General features: G+C 43.0%; 1 protein-coding gene across 1 annotated transcript in view; it reads left to right on the forward strand.

The window, feature by feature from the left end:
• The window catches only part of LOC115145827 (catenin alpha-2), a 694158-nt gene that overhangs the window by 608488 nt on the left and 64029 nt on the right, over window positions 1-21641 (forward strand). Inside the window, 4 exon segments of the mRNA XM_029687379.2 lie at window positions 10218-10310; window positions 13470-13626; window positions 15346-15432; window positions 15435-15545. Coding sequence (XP_029543239.2) covers window positions 10218-10310; window positions 13470-13626; window positions 15346-15432; window positions 15435-15545 — 448 coding nt within the window.

Below are 21641 nucleotides of genomic sequence, written 5' to 3' on the forward strand. Positions count from 1 at the left end.
TGCTGGGGCTGCACTTAGCAGGTTGTGTGTTGTATACTGTACTATTCCCTTGTCGAGTGTTCTCCCCCATTCGTGTTGACAGGGAGATTTATCAGGATTCTGAGATTGTGTGTGTGTGTGTGTGTGTGTTTACAGGGTAGGGACAGACCCCCTGTCACTAACCCCCTGGACCCACGCTCCCAGCCCACCCTTCAACAAGTAAACGTCTAGTTGAAGGTCTTTTAATAGAACAGAGTGCTTCCGTTTGGGGTGACATAACTCAACGTCACCCTCTCCTCCACCTACCTCTCTCCCTCCTCCTTTCTTTCCTCACTTCCTGCCTCATCCCTCTATCCCGAGGCTCTGAATCCTGCTTAAACCCATCACTTTGGCTGGCATGAAGTCCATTAATTGTTCCAGAGAGCGAGGGAGAGGAGGTGTGTGATTTATCTTGCCTCCTTGCAAAGCTCGGGATTGGAGGCCGGGTGGGGTGGAGGAGACAGGGGTTTAGGCTGGCTGAAGGGGGAAAAGAGAGACAGATCCTCATTTACTTCTCTGGGCACTGCCCCCTGTGTGTAAAGGTCCCATTGAGCTTCCAAATAAAGCAATGAGTGCTGATTTAATCAGGAGTGCTGTAAGGTTGGGCATTTGACTTTTTTTGACTGTTCGAATACTGACACGGGACAAGAAATATGCCAACAGATCGCAACAATGCCTAATTTATCATAACCATTACAGATAACAAATCCTAATTGCTAAATTACCCCATAAATATTCAGTCAAAAAAAGTTTAGAAAAACATGATGTAATATAGCAGAATAAAATGGAACATAATATTTTCCAAATGAAAACATTTACTAATCTGAGGTGATGTGCATCTCATGCCTTGAACAGGGGCTCAATTTGGCGAAAACTCTGTTTGGTGAGTAGGCATATATGCTTAATGATTACGACGAAAATACACTTTTTGTCTGTATCAAAACTGTTTTTACAAATGTACAGTGTGTTAACTGGTCAGTGTTTAGGGAGGTTATAGCCTGGGTTTAACCAATTCTAAATGGATCTAGCAGTTAGCAAAGTAGAAAAATAGATCCTCTTAAGGATCGGACTCCTTTCAATCTTCGCCTAAAATGACATACCCAAATCTAACTGCATGTAGCTCAGGACCTGAAGCAAGGAAATGCATATTCTTGATACCACTTTTAAGGAAACACTTTGAAGTTTGTGGAAATGTGAAATTAATGTATAACACATTAGATCTGGTGAAAGAAAAACATGTTTTTTTAAATATTTGTTTTATCATCTTTGCAATGCAAGAGAAAGGCCATAATATAATATTGCTGTTTAGGCGCACTAGATGGCAGCAGTGTGTGTGCAAAGTTTCAGATTGATCCAGTGAAGCATTGCAATACTGGACAATATTTTGATCAAGTCTGCCCAAATGTGCCGAATTGGTCAATTGATACATTTTCTAGTACATAACTTTAGAGAACATACAAAACTTATATGGTAATACAACATTTAAGTTGACAGCCTCCCAGGAATGTCATACATACTTAGCTTATACACTAACTTTCACACATCTAGATGGCCGGGCGGGGTGGGTGTGGAGCCAGAGATAGTAGGGGTTCAAACTGTAGAACCCAGTTCCTACATTTTAATATAAAAATTGATTTTATCAAACAGAACTATGCTACATTTTATCTCTGGGACCCTCAGGATGGCAAATCAGAGCAAGATGACTGAATGTAAGTGTAACGGCTTTCTTCTATCTCCTCCTCTGACGAAGAGGTGGAACAAGGATCGGACCAAAATGCAGCGTGATGATGATTCATGATATTTTAATGAAGGAAAAACTATACATGCAGAAACTACAAAAAAAAATAATGAAATGTGAAAACCGAAACAGCCCTATCTGGTGCAAACACAAAGACAGGAACAATCACCCACGAAACACTCAAAGAATGTGGCTGCCTAAATATGGTTCCCAATCAGAGACAACGAAATCACCTGCCTCTGATTAAGAACCGCCTCAAGGCAACCATAGACTTTCCTAGACAACCCTACTCAGCCACAATCCTAATACCTACTAAAACCCCAATACAAAAACACACCACAAAATAAACCCATGTCACACCCTGGCCTGACCAAATAAATGAAGACAAACATACATACTTCGACCAGGGTGTGACAGTAAGTACATTATTTACCTTCAGAGGTGAATGTATCAAACCAGTTGTCATGATAAAAGTTTTTTTGTCGTTGTGCACTCTCTTCAAACAATAGCATGGTCTTTTTCACTGTTATTTCACAGTTATTTCAAAACTGCAGCTCACTGTTGGAACACATTTTTTCCTACTTCAATCAACCAGCCCATTTTGAATTTGTGATAGGACTGTCGTCATTTGGCAAGGAATGTAACTTGTGTATCTCATCAGTTAGATACTCTTTTATAGTCATTTATTTCTGTAAGCCTAACAGGAGCTTGTGTGTGCCCTCAGAACGAGTGTGTGGAGGGAGTGGTTGGAATGCAATTGAGTGAATGAGACACAGAGGGGAAATGGTATTTAGGGAGAAAAACAGTGTGATGCTTGGCTTGTTTTTTGTTTTTTTTGTGCCCCGCAAATGCACATGTACAAATGGAACACTAGAGTCTAAGCAAATTAATGTTGTCTTCAAGACAACATTTCCCTTATGAGTCGGTCAGCCACAAAGAACATTCCATCAAATAGTTTTTTTTTTCAAATAGTTTTTTTGTTTTAATCTCTGGTTAAAGAACAGGCTTTGACATCCATTCTAGTACTCAAGAAATCAATGACTCATTCCCATTACTAGAGTGCTGGTCCTCCCTCTTATTCATAATGCTTAAAAGGCATTGTTGAACCTAGATCAGCACTGCTACCCTGAGATGCTTTGTGAATATTTGTCTGCACACGTTAGTTAGTTATTTAACTTCTTGCGTCGAGCCAACCCGGATCCGGGATCATGACTACAGCCTCAAGCCCATTACCATAACGCAACGTTAACTATTCATGAAAATCGCAAATGAAATGAAATCAATATGCTAGCTCTTATGCTCTGCCTTTTGTTAACAACACTGTCATCTCAGATTTTCAAAAATATGCTTCTCTACCATAGCAAAACTAGCATTTAGCATTTAGCGTTAGCATTTAGCATTAGCATTTAGCGTTAGCATCACCAGGCAACATTTTCACAAAAACCAGCAAAAACATTCAATAAATCATTTACATTTGAAGAACTTCGGATGTTTTCAATGAGAGACTCTCAGTTAGATAGCAAATGTTCAGTTTTTCCTGAAAGATTTTTGTGCAGAAGAAATCGGTCCGTTTGGTGCATCACGTTTGGCTACCAAAAAAAACGAAAATTCAGTTATCCAAACGCTGAACCTTTTTCCAAATTAACTCCATAATATCGACTGAAACATGGCAAACGTTGTTTAGAACCAATCCTCAAGGTGTTTTTCACATATCTCTTCGATGATGTATCGTTCCTGGAAGTGTGCTTCTCCCTCTGTTATCGCATGGTAAAATGATTGCCACTGGGAATTAAGCACCAACTTAGACAAAGGACACCGGACGGACCCCTGGCAAATGTAGTCTCTTATGGCCAATCTTCCAATGATATGCCTACAAATACGTCACAATGCTGCAGACATCTTGGACGAACGGCAGAGAGCATAAGCTCGTTCACAGCACATTCACAGCCATATAAGGAGACGATAGTAAAACAGAGCTTCAGAAATTCAGCTCATTTCCTGTTTGAGGTTACATCTTGGTTTCGCCTGTAGCATCATTTCTGGGGCACTCACAGATAATATCTTTGCAGTTTTGAAAACGTCAGAGTGTTTTCTTTCCAAAGCTGCCAATTATATGCATAGTCGAGCATCTTTTCGTGACAAAATATTGCGCTTAAAACGGGCACGTTTTTTTATCCAATAATGACATAGCGCCCCCATAGGTTGAAGAGGTTAACCTTTATTTAACTAGTCAAGTCAGTTAAGAATAAATCCTTATTTCCAATGACGGCCTACACCGGCCAAACCCGGATGACGCTGTGCCAATTGTGCGCCGCCCTACAATCTGGATATAGTCAAGCTTAAGCTTGATCACAATAAGAGTTCCAATGAGTTATCACCTTCCATGCTTAGGTTTCGATAGCAGTGATTCAAAATCATGCTCTAAGGCATTCAGTACTGTACTGGGTAGTGTGAGTACTGTGGTATTGAGACAGCGTACGTGAGAATACCCACAATGTAGATTCCCAACTGCATGCAGGGAAGGGAGCCTTCATCAAATTAGAATTGAAGTGATTATGAGAGCCAAAATCAATAGTTATCTATCTTTCTCTCTCTCTCATTTCTCCCACCCACACACACTTGCATCTTTAGATAATTGTAATTATTTGTTTTGGCCGGACATGGCGTGTTGGCCCAGGTCCAGCTCGCTGTGTTTTGGGGTCGCAGAGAGAGACAGAGACAGAGACAGAGAGACAGGGAGAGACCGAGGCAGAAACAGACAGGACATACAGGGCCAGCCGAGTGGAGGGCCACCAATTGAAAGGGCCTCTGGCCCACAGCCTTCTTTAGACAGTTGTAATTATTCGTTTGGCCGGACATGGCGTGTTGTGGCCCAGGTCCAGTTCACAGTAGTTTGGGGTCGTAGAGAGAGACAGAGAGGCAGAAACAGACAGGACATACAGGGCCAGCCGAGCGGAGGGCCAGCATTTGGAAGGGTCTCTGGCCCACAGCCTCAAATGGGTCAGCTGCAGTACCTATAGAAAGTATACACTCCCTTTCATTTTTTTTCCCACATTTTGTTGCGTTACAAAGTGGGATTGAAATAGATTGAATTGTATTTTTGTGATTGATCTACACAAAATTCTCCAAAATGTCAAAGTGAAATGAAAGATATTGTTGTGCATGTCTGTAGTTTATGCCTTCCCATACCATAATCCCACCGCCACCATGGGGCACTCTGTTCACAAAGTTGACATCAGCAAACCGCTTGCTGACACGACGCCATACACATTGTCTACGGTTTGTGAAGTCGGTTGGACGTACTGCCAAATTCTTTAAAACAACGTTGGAGGTGGCTTATGGTAGAGAAATTAAACATTAAAATGATATGGAAACAGCCCTGGTGGACATTCCTGCAGTCAGCATGCCAATTGCACGCTCCCTCAACTTGATACATCTGTGGTATTGTGTTGTGTGACAATACTGCACATTTTAGAGTGGCCTTTTATTGTCCCTAGCACAAGGTGCACCTGTGTAATAATCATGCTGTTTAATCAGCTTCTTGATAAGACATATCTATCAGGTTGCATGGATTATCTTGGCGAAGGAGAAATGCTCACTAAGAGAGATGTAAACAAATTTGCACAGAACATTTTTGAGAAATAAGCTTTTTGTGCATATGGAACATTTCTGGGATCTTTTATTTCAGCTCATGAAACATGGGACCAGCACTTTACATGTTGCGTTTATATTTTTGTTCAGTGTAGATTAATGATATGCACTTAGTCCTGAACTGAGGATGCTTCAAAAAACAGGGATGGGACACTAATACATAAGCATTGTGTGGAATCATCATCAGCAGATCATCATTGAAATAGTCCAGGTAATCCAGTTTCTCTCATTGCCAAGTTCATCCTGGGGGACAACATCCATTAATCTGATGTTAATCCTGTCTCTGGCCAGGTTTAACTTAAGTCTTCTCTTAGATCTAGATGAAATCTAATCATCCTTCTGGAAATCGGACTATTTTAAACCATGTCTGAGAAATGCCATTTCAGTTAATCCCGTTTAATTTAGTCTAGGATTAGGTTTAATCTGTGTCCACAAAACCGCCCCAATAAATGATATGGAATCTCCGTTGACATAATAGGGGTTGACATGATTTTTGAATGACTACCCCGTCCTCTGTCCCCCATACATACATCATCTGTAAAGTCCCTCTGTCAAGTATTGAATTTCAAGCACAGATTCAGCTACAAAGGCCAGGGACCTTTTCAAAGCTTCATAAGGAAGGGCAGTGATTGGAAGATGCGTAACCATAACAAATCAGACATTGAATATATCTTTAAGCATTGTCGAGTTAACAATTATGCTTTGGATGATGTATACTATAAACCACATAGAAACATCAAAGATAAAGTCGTCCTTCTGAACTGATGAGCTGCAGGACAGGAAAAAACTGCTTAGGGATGTCACCATAAGGCCATTGGTTATTTTAAAACAGCTACAATGTTGTTGATCCTGAGAGGATGGATCCACAACACTGTAGTGACTCCACAAATATGACCTTAATGATGAAGTGAAAAGAAGAATACAAATATTCCAAAACATGCATCCTACATGCAACAACGCACTAAAGTAATACAGAAAAAAAACTTTTTGGCCTAAATGCAACACCTTATGTTTGGGGCAAATCCGACACAACACATTACGGAGTAACTGCCTCCTTATTTTCAAGCATGGTGGCGATTGCAATATATGTGTGCAAAGCTCTTACTTATGCAGTAAGACTCACAGCTGTAGTCACTGCCACAGGTGTTTCTAACGTGCATTGACTCATTGACTCAGGGGGGTGAAAACGTATCTAATCAAGGTACTGTATATTAGTGTTTTATTTTTCATTCATCTTTTTTTTAAGTTGATTTTTTTTTTTACAGAGTATTTTGTGTAAATCGTTGACCAACAAAAAGACAATTAAACCTGTTTTAATCCCACTTTGTAACACAATAAAATGTTAAAAAATCCAAGTGGGCTGTAGACATTCTACAGGCACCGTATATGGTTTAACTGGAGGTATAGGACAGAAATAGGGTATAGAGTTGTGGTTTAACGGGAGGTATAGTACAGAGATAGGGTATAGAGATGTGGTTTAACTGGAGGTATAGGACAGAGATAGGGTATAGAGATGTGGTTTAACTGGTGGTATAGGACAGAAATAGGGTATAGAGATGTGGTTTAACTGGAGGTATAGTACAGAGATAGGGTATAGAGATGTGGTTTAACTGGAGGTATAGTACAGAGATAGGGTATAGAGTTGTGGTTTAACTGGTGGTATAGTACAGAGATAGGGTATAGAGATGTGGTTTAACTGGAGGTATAGTACAGAGATAGGGTATAGAGTTGTGGTTTAACTGGAGGTATAGGACAGAGATAGGGTATAGAGTTGTGGTTTAGCTAGAGGTATGGTCCAGATTTATTGTTTATTTATGTACAGTACTCTCTGTGCCAATATGATACAATGAGAGGCTTTTAGTTTGTTGGAACATTGTTTACATACTGTAGCTTCTTTTGAAACAGTGTTCCCTCACACACACACACATACACACACACTCACTCACACAAAGGAGTGCAATCCATCGAGTCAATCATAGCTGTCGCTAGTAAAGGGAGACACAGGGCCTTGAGCGAGGATCTTCTAACATAGATTTGATTTACCTCAATTTGCCTCAAAAAGTGACATGTGAGCAAAAGGAGCGTCGATACGCCTTGGCAGTACCTGCCGCCAACAGGCGTCCATGTCTTTTTTTAGCTTCAACGTCTTCCCGTAGTGTTGCCAACCTAATTCATTTTGGGGGAACATTAGATTGATTACACCGAATTTGTCAGTTATCGCAAGGAAATGGCGTGAAGTAAACACGGCGAGGTAGAGAATGTGATGTGTGTGACATGCGTACGGTGCGCCTCCAGTACAGTGTGTGTGTGTGTGTGTGTGTGTGTGTGTGTGTGTGTGTGTGTGTGTGTGACATGCGTACGGTGCGCCTCCAGTACAGTGCGTGTGTGTGTGTGTGTGACATGCGTACAGTGCGCCTCCAGTACAGTGTGTGTGTGTGTGTGTGTGTGTGTGTGTGTGACATGCGTACAGTGCGGCTCCAGTACAGTGTGTGTGTGTGTGTGTGTGTGTGTGTGTGTGTGTGTGTGTGTGTGTGACATGCGTACGGTGCGCCTCCAGTACAGTGTGTGTGTGTGTGTGTGTGACATGCGTGCGGTGCGCCTCCAGTACAGTGTGTGTGTTTGTGTGTGTGTGTGTGTGTGACATGCGTACGGTGCTCCTCCAGTACAGTGTGTGTGTGTGTGTGTGTGTGTGTGTGTGTGTGTGTGTGTGTGTGTGTGTGACATGCGTACGGTGCGCCTCCAGTACAGTGTGTGTGTGTGTGTGTGTGTGTGTGTGTGTGTGTGTGTGTGTGTGTGTGTGTGACATGCGTACGGTGCGCCTCCAGTACAGTGTGTGTGTGTGTGTGTGTGTGTGTGTGTGTGTGTGTGTGTGTGACATACGTACGGTGCGCCTCCAGTACAGTGTGTGTGTGTGTGTGTGTGTGTGTGTGTGTGTGTGTGTGTGTGTGTGTGACATGCGTACGGTGCTCCTCCAGTACAGTGTGTGTGTGTGTGTGTGTGTGTGTGTGTGTGTGTGTGTGTGTGTGTGTGACATGCGTACGGTGCGCCTCCAGTACAGTGTGTGTGTGTGTGTGTGTGTGTGACATGCGTACGGTGCGCCTCCAGTACAGTGTGTGTGTGTGTGTGTGTGTGTGACATGTGTACGGTGCGCCTCCAGTACAGTGTGTACACCTCTGTACATACGCAGGCGTAAATTAAACCGAAGAGGTGTTCCATCAGAAAGGCCACCTGGCATCCTAATTGTACGAGGAAGCGCCTTTTTGCACCAATAAGCCGGGCTAATGATTTAAGCACACTCAGGCTTTCCGGTAATGAACCTCAAGGCACTCTGAGTATTTCACCACTAATGACTGAGACTCTTTACGTACATGACACTGCCACCTTACAGGTGCCCATTTAGGCTTATCCTTTTGGTTCTGATAGAAGGAAGGAGTCCATTGTATGAAGGCCTCGGCAATATGGCCGCCGCTCTTTTGCCAATTAACGCAGAGTTCTCCATGTACCCTTCTGAAATTTCCGGGTAATTCTGTTTTGTAAAGCAGCCATTGGATTAATTTAGTACAGTCTCTCACCCTGCCACCATCTTAACAGTAGTGCTGCCAGCAGAGTAGAAGTAGAAACAAAGCTGGTCGACCTGTTCTTTCTATTGCCCAATCTCTCTCTCTTTATTATTTTTCACTTTTTTTTTTTTTCTCCATCTTTCTCAGAAAAATATACCCTTGAGATAGTCCATTGGAAAATGAACATGTATACTCCTTACACTCTTAGAGAAAAGGTACCTATAGCAGTCCCTATAGCAGAACCCTTTTTGGTTCTAGGTACAATCCTTTTGGTTCCATGTTGAGCCCTCTGTGGAAAGGGTACTACATGGAACCCAAAAGGGTTCTATTTGGAAGCAAAAGGGTTCTTCAAAGGGTTCTCCAATGAGGACAGCCGAAGAACCCTTTTAGGTTCTAGACAGCACCTTTCATTCTAAGAGCGTATGCGATCTGAATAATAATTTATTGCAGAAATGACGGAGAGAGGGAGAGAGAGAGGGAAGGAGTAAAGGGTGGTAGGGGAGTGGAGAGCGGCGGAGGGGTTTGCCACTCACAAGGATTAATTTAGTACAGTCTCCTCACCCTGCCACCATCTTAACAGCAGTGCTGTCAGCACAGTAGGACAGAAGAAAGCTGGTCTTTCTATGCCCCAATCTCTCTCTTTCTTTTTCTCAGTTTCTTTATGTCTCCCTCTTTCTCAGAAAAATATGCCCTTGAGATAGTCTAGTGGAAAACTCACATTATAGTCCATATGTGATCTAAATAATTCAAATATTTTTGGTAAATTATAGAGCAACGAAGAGAGGGGTGGGGTGGGGGGAGACACACTCACCAGGTCTCAACACAGGGAATAACAAATACCAATCAAACAGATGAGCAAGCCTAAACCCCGGTACATATTTTGCCCCAACATTTCCTTGACTAGCCAAGCATTAAATCCCCTGCCGCCGGGAACAGATAGCTACAGACACGAGTTAAGGCTGTGGCGGAGACAGCCTCCTTCAGGAGTCACTATCTGCACACATTACAAGAGGTAAAGCAATGCGAGCGTTAGTGGGGAAATTGTGCTGGGTTTCGGGTGAGCGCTAAACAGTCATGGTAATAACAAGGGTACGTGCATCGTGGGGAGAAAGAACACGATTTAAAAGCCTGTCGTCGTCGTCCTGAAAGACCCGTTGAAGAACTTAGCCTCGTCTGACGTTTGTTACCGTCTAACGAACATGCCAAAAACAGCAGCTAAGTCTTTGTGTCCTCTCTCTCTCTTGTTACAGGTGGCTAACCTGGCCTGCTCCATCTCCAACAACGAGGAGGGTGTGAAGCTGGTGCGCATGGCCGCCACCCAGATCGACAGCCTCTGCCCACAGGTAGGCATCCCTCACTGGGTGTCCCGGATCCTGTTTAGTAGAGAGGAAATACGCTTTTGAGAATGAGTGAAACGGGGGGAGGGTGACCTACCTGAACCAATTGGTGTTTTGCCCCGTTGCAAAATGGGATTGTGACGGTACGCCCTACTGAACACCACCCTAGTATTAGCACCACCCGTTGGAGGTACCCGGCTCAGCTCTTTCACATTTATAGTTTTTTTTTTAAACATGCTGTATTATTTGGTATTATTTGGTTGCCACGCCATTGCATTGGGAAGTGCCATTGAATAGAGAGTAAGCATATATTATGAAATATCTCTCTGAATCACTACACTCTAAAAGCAACGTTTTAACAATGATTAAAGAAAACCCACACAGTAATGGTACATGGTGAGGAAGACAGAGTAGTAAAACTCTAGTACGCAACTTTGCCGGTAGGCAAGTTTGTTTGGGCACAGGCAGCGTCCTTCATCTCAGTACTGTGTGTGTCTGTGTGGGTAAAAAGAATGTCCAAGGGAACACACAGAGAGAGAGGGGGGGCAGAGGGAGAGAGGGCAGAGAGAGCGATTGGGAGGGAGAGAGAAAAAGAGAGGAGGGGAGAAAGAGGGAGCGCAGAGTGAGAGGAGGAAAGAAAGGGGGAGCGCAGAGTGAGAGGAGGAGAGAAAGGGGAGCGCAGAGTGAGAGGAGGAAAGAAAGGGGGAGCGCAGAGTGAGAGGAGGTAGAGAAAGGGGGAGCGCAGAGTGAGAGGAGGAGAGAAAGGGGGAGCGCAGAGTGAGAGGAGGAAAGAAAGGGGAGCGCAGAGTGAGAGGAGGTAGAGAAAGGGAGAGCGCAGAGTGAGAGGAGGAGAGAAAGGGGGAGCGCAGAGTGAGAGGAGGAGAGAAAGGGGGAGCGCAGAGTGAGAGGAGGAGAGAAAGGGGGAGCGCAGAGTGAGAGGAGGAGAGAAAGGGGAGCGCAGAGTGAGAGGAGGAGAGAAAGGGGGAGCGCAGAGTGAGAGTGAGAGGAGAGATAGGGGGAGCGCAGTGAGAGGAGGAGAGAAAGGGGGAGCGCAGAGAGAAAGAGGAGAGAGGGAAGGGTATAGGAAAGAGATACAGATGGAAGCTCTAGCCTCCCGGAGCGGGCTTCCTCTGGATGTTTAACAGAGGAGTAGGTGGCAATCGATACGTTGTTTCCAAGGTTAAGGTTCGGGGCATTTTCACAGGGGACCCTGCGCTCACTAATGGAAGTGAAGAAAGGAGAGAAAGGAGGGATTGAGGGAAGGGGCAGTTCTTAACATTCAAGGTGCTAGCCTCTCGAAGACTCACACGGGGCCCGACAAGCAGCCACATTGCCCCCACCGAGACCCACTTTTTGATAAACTGACCTCCACTGAGTCAAGGCTAGCATTAGAAAACTTTGGAAGGGGATTGCAAGTTTTAAGTTGCCAGCTGTCGCTTTTCCTTGGCAACGGCTCAACATAGAGAAAGCGCAGAGCAATAGAGGATAAGTGACTTAAAGAAAGAAAAAAAGAAAGGTGGGGCAAAATAGATGGTTGTTTTGACATTTTGAAAAAGCCCTGTCGAGGGCCAAGAGGCCGACACGTGAGCTTGAATGAAAAACGTGATACGAGCAAGAGCGTGGCGCGAGTTTTGTCTTTTTCTTTTAAGCAATCACATTATTCCCATGCACATGCAATAAGATGACTCAGGTGTGTGAGTGCTTTTTTGAATTTTTGTGTTTTGACAGGAGGTCGGTTTGACAAGGGGTGTTATTAAAGACGAAAAAGAACAGGGAATAGAACAAAAAAAGGAGGGTTACGTAAGATGAGTGTGTGTGTAAGTTTAGTCTATTAGATGACTGGCTTTGCTTGATGCCAGGCATCATTAGTGGTTGTCAAACCCTGATCCCAGATCAGACTCTTTTAGGTTAATTGAGCTAAAAGTAGAAACTCTAAAAGCAACTGGGTTCATTCAATTTTTTGCATTTATTTCAAACGTTTTTTTTCCTGATTCAAACCGATATTAAATGGTAGAAAGATGCATGGAACATAGTGGGAAGGCCGGTGGGTCCAGGATTCAATCCCACACAGGCACAACGGTCTAAGGCACTGCATCGCCGTACTAGAGGCGTCACGACAGACCCAGGTTCATTCCCGGGCTGTGCCACAACCGGCTGTGGCCAGGAGGAATGGCACACAATTGGTCCAGTGTTGTCTGGGTTAGGGGAGGGTTTGGACGAGGGGGGCTTTACTTGGTTCTTTGGGCCGGGTGGCTGCAGGGGTCTCAGTGATGGGACAAGATCGGAATTGGCGAGACATTTTTTTTAAAGAAGGTGGTGGGGGAAGTTGTGGTTGTCTCGCCTAGCTACCTTAAGATGAATCCACTTGTGAGTCGCTCTGGATAAGAGCGTCTGCTAAATGACTTAAATATATATATTTTTAAATACAATCTTAATTGGTTTGTCAGTCATACATGCCTACAGTACAGTACAGACGTCCAGTTTCCCAAACGATCCTGCTGTTCAATCCCCCCCCCCCCCCATCGTCGTCGTCAAAACGACATAAACAAAACCAAAGCGTGGATTGCTGTTTTACCTAGACTGCACAATGGGTAATGGCGGTCATGTCATTTTCAATGTGGGTGTACTGTCCCTTTAATGTGCTTAAGGAAACCGACTGCAGAAAGGGAAGTCCACTGTGCTCTAGCCTACTGTACCGCGGTCCATTTAACATCCTCCACTCTATCTAGCGGGTGTACCGAGGCTCGTGCAAGGCTTCTTACTTACTTAATTACTCGAATGTGTATAGCAAGGGCGTTAATCGTCGAAGTACAGTCCTGGTCGTGGCCTCGAGCTAGTCGTATTTCCTTAGGAGGCACTTCAGTCTTTTAATCTAGGTAAAGGGTTTGAAGTCAGGAGTCTTGGAGAGTTACAAGGTCATAATCCAGCCCAGCAATAACATACCTGATTCCACTTGACATGGTCTTCAGTTTGGAAAGGAGAACGGTTATAGGATTGTCTTCATTAGACGTGTTAGTGCTGGGCTAGAGTAAAACCCTGCACGGCCTGTACTGTATGCACTCCAGGACTGGATTTGGAGATCCCCTTAATTGTGGTGGTCCTACACACACACACACACACACACACACACACCTTTTCTCTCAACCTTCACTCTCTACCACCCAGGTGATCAACGCGGCCCTCACCCTGGCTGCTCGGCCCCAGAGCAAGGTTGCCCAGGACAACATGGACGTGTTCAAGGACCAATGGGAGAAGCAGGTGCGCATCCTCACCGAGGCCGTCGACGATATCACTTCTGTGGATGACTTCCTGTCCGTGTCAGGTATGGAATTGGGAAAGATGAGAAAATACTGTACAATGTTGTACACTGTTAAAAGGAAGTGCTTTTTAACACTAAAACTAGTTGCAACTGAGCCGCCACCAAATAGAGGAGGCTGGTGGGAGGATCTATAGGAGGACGGGCAGATTGTAATGGCTGTAATGGAATAAATGGAACGGTATCAAACATATGGAAACCACGTTTGATTCTGTTCCAATAATTCCTTCCAGCCATTCCAATTAGCTGTCCTCCTATAGCTTCTGCCACCAGCCTCCACTGCAACCAACATATAGTCTCTCGGATTCTAACTGTTTATTGTATAATAGTTCTTGACACTTGGGGCCCGTATGTATCAAATGTCTCAGAGTCGGAGGGTTGATTTAAGAATCCGTTTGACCTTTTCCGTTTAAAATGAAAAAGATCACATGGACAGGCAGGGCCTGATCCTGGATCAGCACTTGTCCTCTGAGACGCTTGATACATACAGCCCGAGATGTGTGTTTGTACCGTGTATAGGTAAGTGCAGTGTTTTTCCACCATTTATCCGACATGGTTTCTGCTCCCATTTAGAGAAAGGAGAAAGCTTTCTTGTCGATACCGGCACGGCTTCTAATGATGATGACTGTGATCTAATTGAATACAGATTACCATGATTATTAAGTGATTTAGTCATTAGGAGATACAACGGTTGAACACAATATTCTCTGCTTCTACAGGATTTAAGCTTTGTAGGCCATAATGGGTAAGGGGCTATTGACGCAGTTCCAGGACAAAAACGCGCTTTCCCAGGGAGGTTAACGGTTGTTTTAGGGATCATTCCAAATGGCACCGAATTCCCTATATACAGTAGTGCACTACTTTTGGCCATGTGGGGAGGCGGGGACAACACCCTCACGGCGGACGACCTTGATGGGGTCACCCACTCACTATGTTACTTTGATGGAGCTTGTTAATAATGCTACAGTAGTCTGGGTAACAGAGGCGACGAATACAGGTTCCTGGTTCAAAATGACTCACTTTCAACAGAGTGGAATACACATACACACACATGCTGACACACACATACAGTATGCTGATGCACACACACACACACACACACACAGATGCGAGCACGCACACACACGTTCGCATACACGTTCGCACCCGCAGTACAGGTCACCGTTATGGTAGCATTGTTTCCCAAACTCGGTCCTCACCACCAACATGGGGTGCTCGTTTGGTTTTTGCCTAATAATCAACTAATCATACAGCTTTGGTTATTTGAATCAGCTGTGTCGTGTTAGGGCAAAACAAAAACAAAAACCTGCACCCATTGGGGTCCTGATGACCGAGTTTGGGAAACTCTGCTGTGGAGTCTTTTCAAGGACTACCACCTCATTCTGCAACTGTCTATATTGTCGTCTGCAACTGTCTATACTCTTGTCAATGAAAGGGTTAGAAGGATTGTGCAATGAAATCTGGACTTTCTCTCTTTTTTATTATCAAACAGCAGTTGACCCTCAAGTTACTAAGCTATCCCATCCATGAAGCATGTTTGTGCCTAATGAACACCAAACTGACCCCCCCCCCGCCCATCGCGCCTCTCGCTCTCTCTCTCCCCCTCTCTCTCTTGCTTTCCTTCTCCTCTCGCTCTTTCTACTACTCCCTCTCTGTCTCTACCTCCCTCTCTCTCCTTCTCTTTCTTTCTCTCTCTCCCTCCCTCCCTTTATCTCTACACCACAGAAAACCACATTCTGGAGGACGTGAACAAGTGCGTGATCGCCCTGCAGGAAGGCGACGTGGACACCCTGGACCGCACGGCGGGCGCCATCAGGGTCGGGCGGCCCGCGTCGTTCACATCATCAATGCAGAGATGGAGAACTACGAGCCAGGTGTTTACACTGAGCGCGTTCTGGAGTCTATCAAGCTGCTGTCTGAGACCGGTGAGTTGGTCGCATGCATGTGCGCCGTACGTACATATATGGCTCCTCAGCGGAGGATGGGGAGGACCACCCTCCTCAGTGAATTTCATAAAAATAAAATTGTAAAACAATGATAAAGTTTCCTTTTTCGAAAAAACTATACTAAATATATTCACGTCACCAAATAATTGATTTAAACACACTGTTTTGCAATGAAGGTCAACAATAGCCTCAACAGCACTCTGTAGGGTAGCACCATGTTGTAGCCGGTAGACAGGTATCTCCCGTCCTCCTCTTGGTACATTGACTTCACCGTAGATAAACTAGATGCAGGCAAGAGTGTGCAAGGCGTTATTGAATGTGTCACTGCCTGTCCTTGTGTCCCTGTCTGTCATCAAAAAAAAAAAAAAAATCTTGACTTGTGTTCACCTGCGTTGTAAAATGTCATTCATAGGCTAGGTTGTGGCAACCTCATGATGGGTATAGGGAAAATGTGAGTATCATGTAGTAGCCTAAACCTATCGAGGTTACATTGAACTTGGCGAATGGAATATGAATGACAGTCATCCAACATGCTGTAATAGAAATAAGGCCATGCTCATGATAAAAAAAATATATCAGCTTTAGGTAGGCTACTGAGCTTGTCTGACGCTTTAAGCACTGCGATTAAAAATGAAAACATACAAATTACTAAAGAGGGAACCAGAGATCAATATAGCCTAACCAGAAGAAGAAAAAAAAAATTCTGCCCGCTGCTGCTGGTCTTCGCAGATTCTGCCTTTAAGCTCCTGAAGTTGCCGATAATAGGCTACATCAGCAGTCGGCAAACTTTTACATTTGGAGTTCAAATATCGTACCATTTCTACTGATCTGCGTGCCAGTTAAGATTTTCATATGCACATTTTCATGGAACAGTTTCATTTAATTCATAATAAAGTCTGGTCGTGTGGTTAATCAAAATTATATCTAAATTAAAATTATACAAATCTAAAAGTAACACCTATTGCCATTGCCAATCTGTAAAAATACCCTACATAAAGCCAACAAATAAAAACATTGCAGCCTGCAGGCAGAAAATATCCTGAGAAAAATAAACATCTTATAAATCACATTGGCTACGCATGGCCTGTCTGCAAGGAACTTGAAACAGTGTATCAACTATTAACTAGGTTTGGGCAAAGCTGGGTGCTAGCAAACTTGCAACATTATATAAAATATTCTGTCCCTCAGTTTCCCACACCAGTGAACTCCAGACAGACAGACACAGCTGTAGGCTATTTGTGCAAGTAATCAGGTAGGCCTTTTTTTATGATGTTTCCACCAGATCAGAGCATGACATTTATTTCCCCCTTTGATGCTGAGTTATTAGTGAAAGGGAGAGAGCTGGAAAGATTTTTCAAATAGGCTACGTTGAGGAACTATTGTCATTCTCAATGGATGTAAAAACAGACTTTATTTACTTGCTGTTTGAGGCGAAGATAAAAATGACTTTGAGAAGCTCCACAGTGACGGTGAGTTAAGACAATCAGAAACATATCCAAAAGGGCACATTTATAAGCCTCCATTTGCGTGCAAACCAGGAGCCTAGGCCTACTTCTATGTGTAATTAGGTGCGTGTCCTTACTCAAGATTGACAGGAGTGCTCCGAACAAAAGACGATGAACAAATTGGAATGAAATAAACCAAAAGTTGTATAGCCTAGGTTGTGCCCTCTGCAAACGACGTGTCCACTCCTACAATGGCAGAGTGTAATAATCATATATTGAATTAGCGTAACCAAAAAAACATTGGAGATGAGAAATGATGGTAATTAACAGTAAATGTACTACTGGTGATACTGGTGTGCCATCCCCGTTGGCCTCCGCAATGGATTAGTCCACTCAGACAAGCGTGAGTCAGGAACTAGTGGACACCATGGAAACATGGAATCTGACTGAGCCAAACTGCTTGATACAGTTCTTCACACACATGAGGACTGATAAGTGGCCTCCACTCACAGCTATAGATGTTTTGTGTCTAGTTGATTGGATTTGATGCCGTATAAATAATGTCAACTTACAGTATATATCCTATATTCCATCCTCTTTATGTATTTTCCCTCATATGTACATTCCGCTGGGTATGTAGCTGAAATCCATAGACATACGTTCTGCTGAAATGTAGGGAGGGAGGAAGAGAGGGAGAGGATGGAGAGAAGGGAGAGGAGGATGGAGAAAAGGGAGAGGAGGATGGAAAGAAGGGTGAGGAGGATGAAGAGAGGGGAGAGGAGGGCGGCAAAAGGGAGCGGATGGAGAGAAGGGAGAGGTGGATGGGGAGACGATGAGGATGGTGAGAGAATAATGGGGGGAGGACAATGAAGAGAGTGGAGAGGAGGATGAAGAGAGGGGGATGGATAAAGTTCACCAGGGATCAATAGAGGTGTTTTATGGTGCAGATCAGACGTGCATGGCAGCATTTAACAAACACCACCGCCACTAAAACACGAGGGGAGGAACAAGAAACAAAACAGCCCTCCGTCAAAGAGAAAATATAGTTAGGACGAATAAGACCCCAGTCAAAGTCAGTTCCAACCTCCCTCCCCCTCGCCTTCTACATTTCAATTAGCAGCATCAATTGAGCATGCAACCGCAACTAGACCCCATGAAGGTTAATGTGCGACACATCTCCTCCTCTGACTGAGCTGGCGTTCGCTAACTAATGCTTTTGAACAGTTCAAAACTCGACATTCCCATGCTTTTTCTTTGCTCTTTTTTCTCTTCCTTTAAAAAATGAGCGAGGCAGGCAGTTTATATTAATTTCACTGAAGGCAGGAGGGGGCAGGGAAGAGTGGCTCCTATATGAGTGTGGTTTGACTCTCATTAGCCTGTAATAACCTCTGATAAGGGAGAACACATCCTTATGAATTCATATCATTATTCATCCAGTCTTTTTTAGGCAGCCCCCAAAGTGACTTTGTGGGGCGTTGTAGTACAGTATAGTATCTCCCAGACAGGTACTAATCCTGTTGGCCGGAGATGTGACCATGTACTCTTCACTGTACTGTACTATACTACTTTACTTACTGTACTGATTTACTTACCCCACTACTTTACTGACTGTACTATACTACTTTATTGTACTACTTTACTTACTGTACTGTACTACTTTACTTACTGTACTTTACTGTACTACTTTATTTACTGTACTTGAATACAATGTCTTGTACTACTTTACTTACTGTACTATACTACTTTACTGTACTACTTTACTTACTGTACTACTTACTTACTGTACTATACCACTTTACTGTACTACTTTACTTACTGTACTACTTTACTTACTGTACTGTACTACTTTACTGTACTACTTTACGTACTGTACTACTTTACTTACTGTACTATACTACTTTACTGTACTACTTTACTTACTGTACTACTTTACTTACTGTACTATACTACTTTACTGTACTACTGTACTATACTACTTTACTTACTGTACTACTTTACTTACTGTACTATATTACTTTACTTACTGTACTATACTACTTTACTGTACTACTTTACTTACTGTACTACTTTACTTACTATACTATTTTTACTGTACTACTGTACTATACTACTTTACTGTCTGCTTTACTTACTGTACTATACTTACTGTACTACACTTCTTTACTGTACTACTTTACTTACTGTACTATACTTACTGTACTATACTTATGTACTGTACTACTTTACATACCATACTACTTTACTGTACTACTTTACTTACTGTACTACTTTACTTACTGTACTATACTACTTTACTATACTACTTTACTTACTGTACTACTTTACTGTACTACTACTTACTTACTATTTTACTGTACTACTTTACTGTACTACTTTACTTACTGTACTACTTACTATACTATTTTACTGTACTACTTTACCATACTACTTTACTGTATTACTTTACTTACTGTACTACATCACTGTATTACTTTACTTACTGTACTACTTTACTTACTGTACTATACTTACTGTACTATACTTCTTTACTGTACTACTTTACTTACTATACTACTTTACTGTACTACTTTACGTACTATACTACTTTACTGTAATACGTTACTTACTGTGCTACTTTACTTACTTTACTGTACTACTTTACTTACTATTCTACTTTACTTACTGTACTACTTCACTTACTGTACTACTTTACTTACTGTACTATACTACTTTACCCTACCTCTTTACTTACTGTACCATACTACTTTACTGTTCTACTTTACTGTACTGTGCTACTTTACTTACTGTACTACTTTACTTACTGTACTATACTACTTTACTGTACTACTTTACTTACTGTACTACTTTACTGTACTACTTTACTTACTGTACTACTTTACTTACTGTACTATACTACTTTACTGTACTACTTACTGTACTGTACTACTTTACTTACTGTACTATACTACTTTACTGTACTACTTTACTTACCCCACTACTTTACTGACTGTACTATACTACTTTATTGTACTACTTTACTTACTGTACTGTACTACTTTACTTACTGTACTTTACTGTACTACTTTATTTACTGTACTTGAATACAATGTCTTGTCTTACGGATCAGTAACCATGATTCATATATTTTTGCAAAAGCATCACAATGTGATGCTTGTACACTGATACAAGGCTTTACTGTGCAGTACTGTACTGTGATGTACTGTTCTGTGGTGTAGTGTCGATGGATTCAACAGGAACGATTAATTTGAACCTAGTCAACACCATGGAGTTAACAGAGAATTTATTGAAATTATAAGAATAAACCCTAATTGAAAATGATGGGCGTTTTCTCCCAATTCATAAACTCAGTTTCCAACTAAACTGAGTTGACATAGGTTGGTTGGTGTCAGTTCTAGCAACAGTTTCATAGTCATATTCAGAAAGTAGGCCCACGGGGATGGTTTCCCATTCACAGATTAATCCTAGTCCTGGATTTAAAAGTACTTTCAACTAGGCTTAGTTTTGTCAGGAAGCCAGGCCATAGATTACTCTATTCTATATGTGTAAACAACAGGGCTAGCCTAGCACAGCACATCTGGGCAGATGGCACCGTGTGTAACTTGTTTAATGGTTGTTTGTGACTTATCGCCTCCGGTGGCGAGGGGCACTCGAGTAATGCTGATGGTCTCTTTCATTATCCCAGCAGAGGGGAAATAAACAGAGCAGCAATGGATTTCCCACCCTGCTAAATGACTTGTAATGGGAAAGATGGAGGAGAGGAACGATGGCGGGAAAGATGGAGGAGAGGAACGATGGCGGGATGGGGCTGCCAGGGTGAGGAAGGAGGAATGGGGTCAGGTTTGATTACTCATCTCTAGGGGTGGACTAGCCTCGTGCTACCACACTGATCTTGTGAGCTTGAATAGATAGTGAAACCTATTTTATGTAACCTCGCAAGACCAGTGTGCTAGTACGAGGCTAGGGTTGGACCACAGATAATACCTTCTGCCGACATCTATTTGTTTAATCTTATTGTTTGCCTTTTCTTCATATTTTTACTTCCAAGGCTAAGAATAAAATCAAGTGTTGTCCTTGGATACCCTTACAAGTGCATAAGTGTGAGCATGCTAATTGAACAGTTTGCTACTCTGCGGTGTATCCTGATTTAATCAATCCAGGCATAGCATGTTGGAACAAACTTGTTGTGTTTATTTCCTGACTGCAAAGATCCCACTCCCGGTCTGAAAGCATACAAGGAAATAGAACCCGCCACGTATGGAGTCGTCAGCGTTGGGCCAATAACCGAAGGCCGCAAGTTGGAATCCATGAGCCGGCAAGTTGAAAAAAAATCCCCCGTTCTGCCCTTGAGCAAGGCAGTTAAACCCCAACAACAACTGCTCTCCGGGTGCCGTGACGTGGATGATCGGTTAAGGCAGCCCCCCACACCTCTCTGATTCAGAGGGATTGGGTTAAATGCGGAAGACATATTTCGGTTGAATGCATTCAGTTGTGCAACTGACTAGGTATCCCCCTTTCCCTGTTCCACTGCAACACCTGGAATGCATCCCAAATGGTACCATTTTCCTATAAAGTGCATTACTTTCGACCAGAGCCCTATGTGCCATGGTCAAAAGTAGTTCACTATGAAGTG

Source organism: Oncorhynchus nerka, linkage group LG18, assembly GCF_034236695.1.
Source record: "Oncorhynchus nerka isolate Pitt River linkage group LG18, Oner_Uvic_2.0, whole genome shotgun sequence".
NCBI lineage: Eukaryota > Metazoa > Chordata > Actinopteri > Salmoniformes > Salmonidae > Oncorhynchus > Oncorhynchus nerka.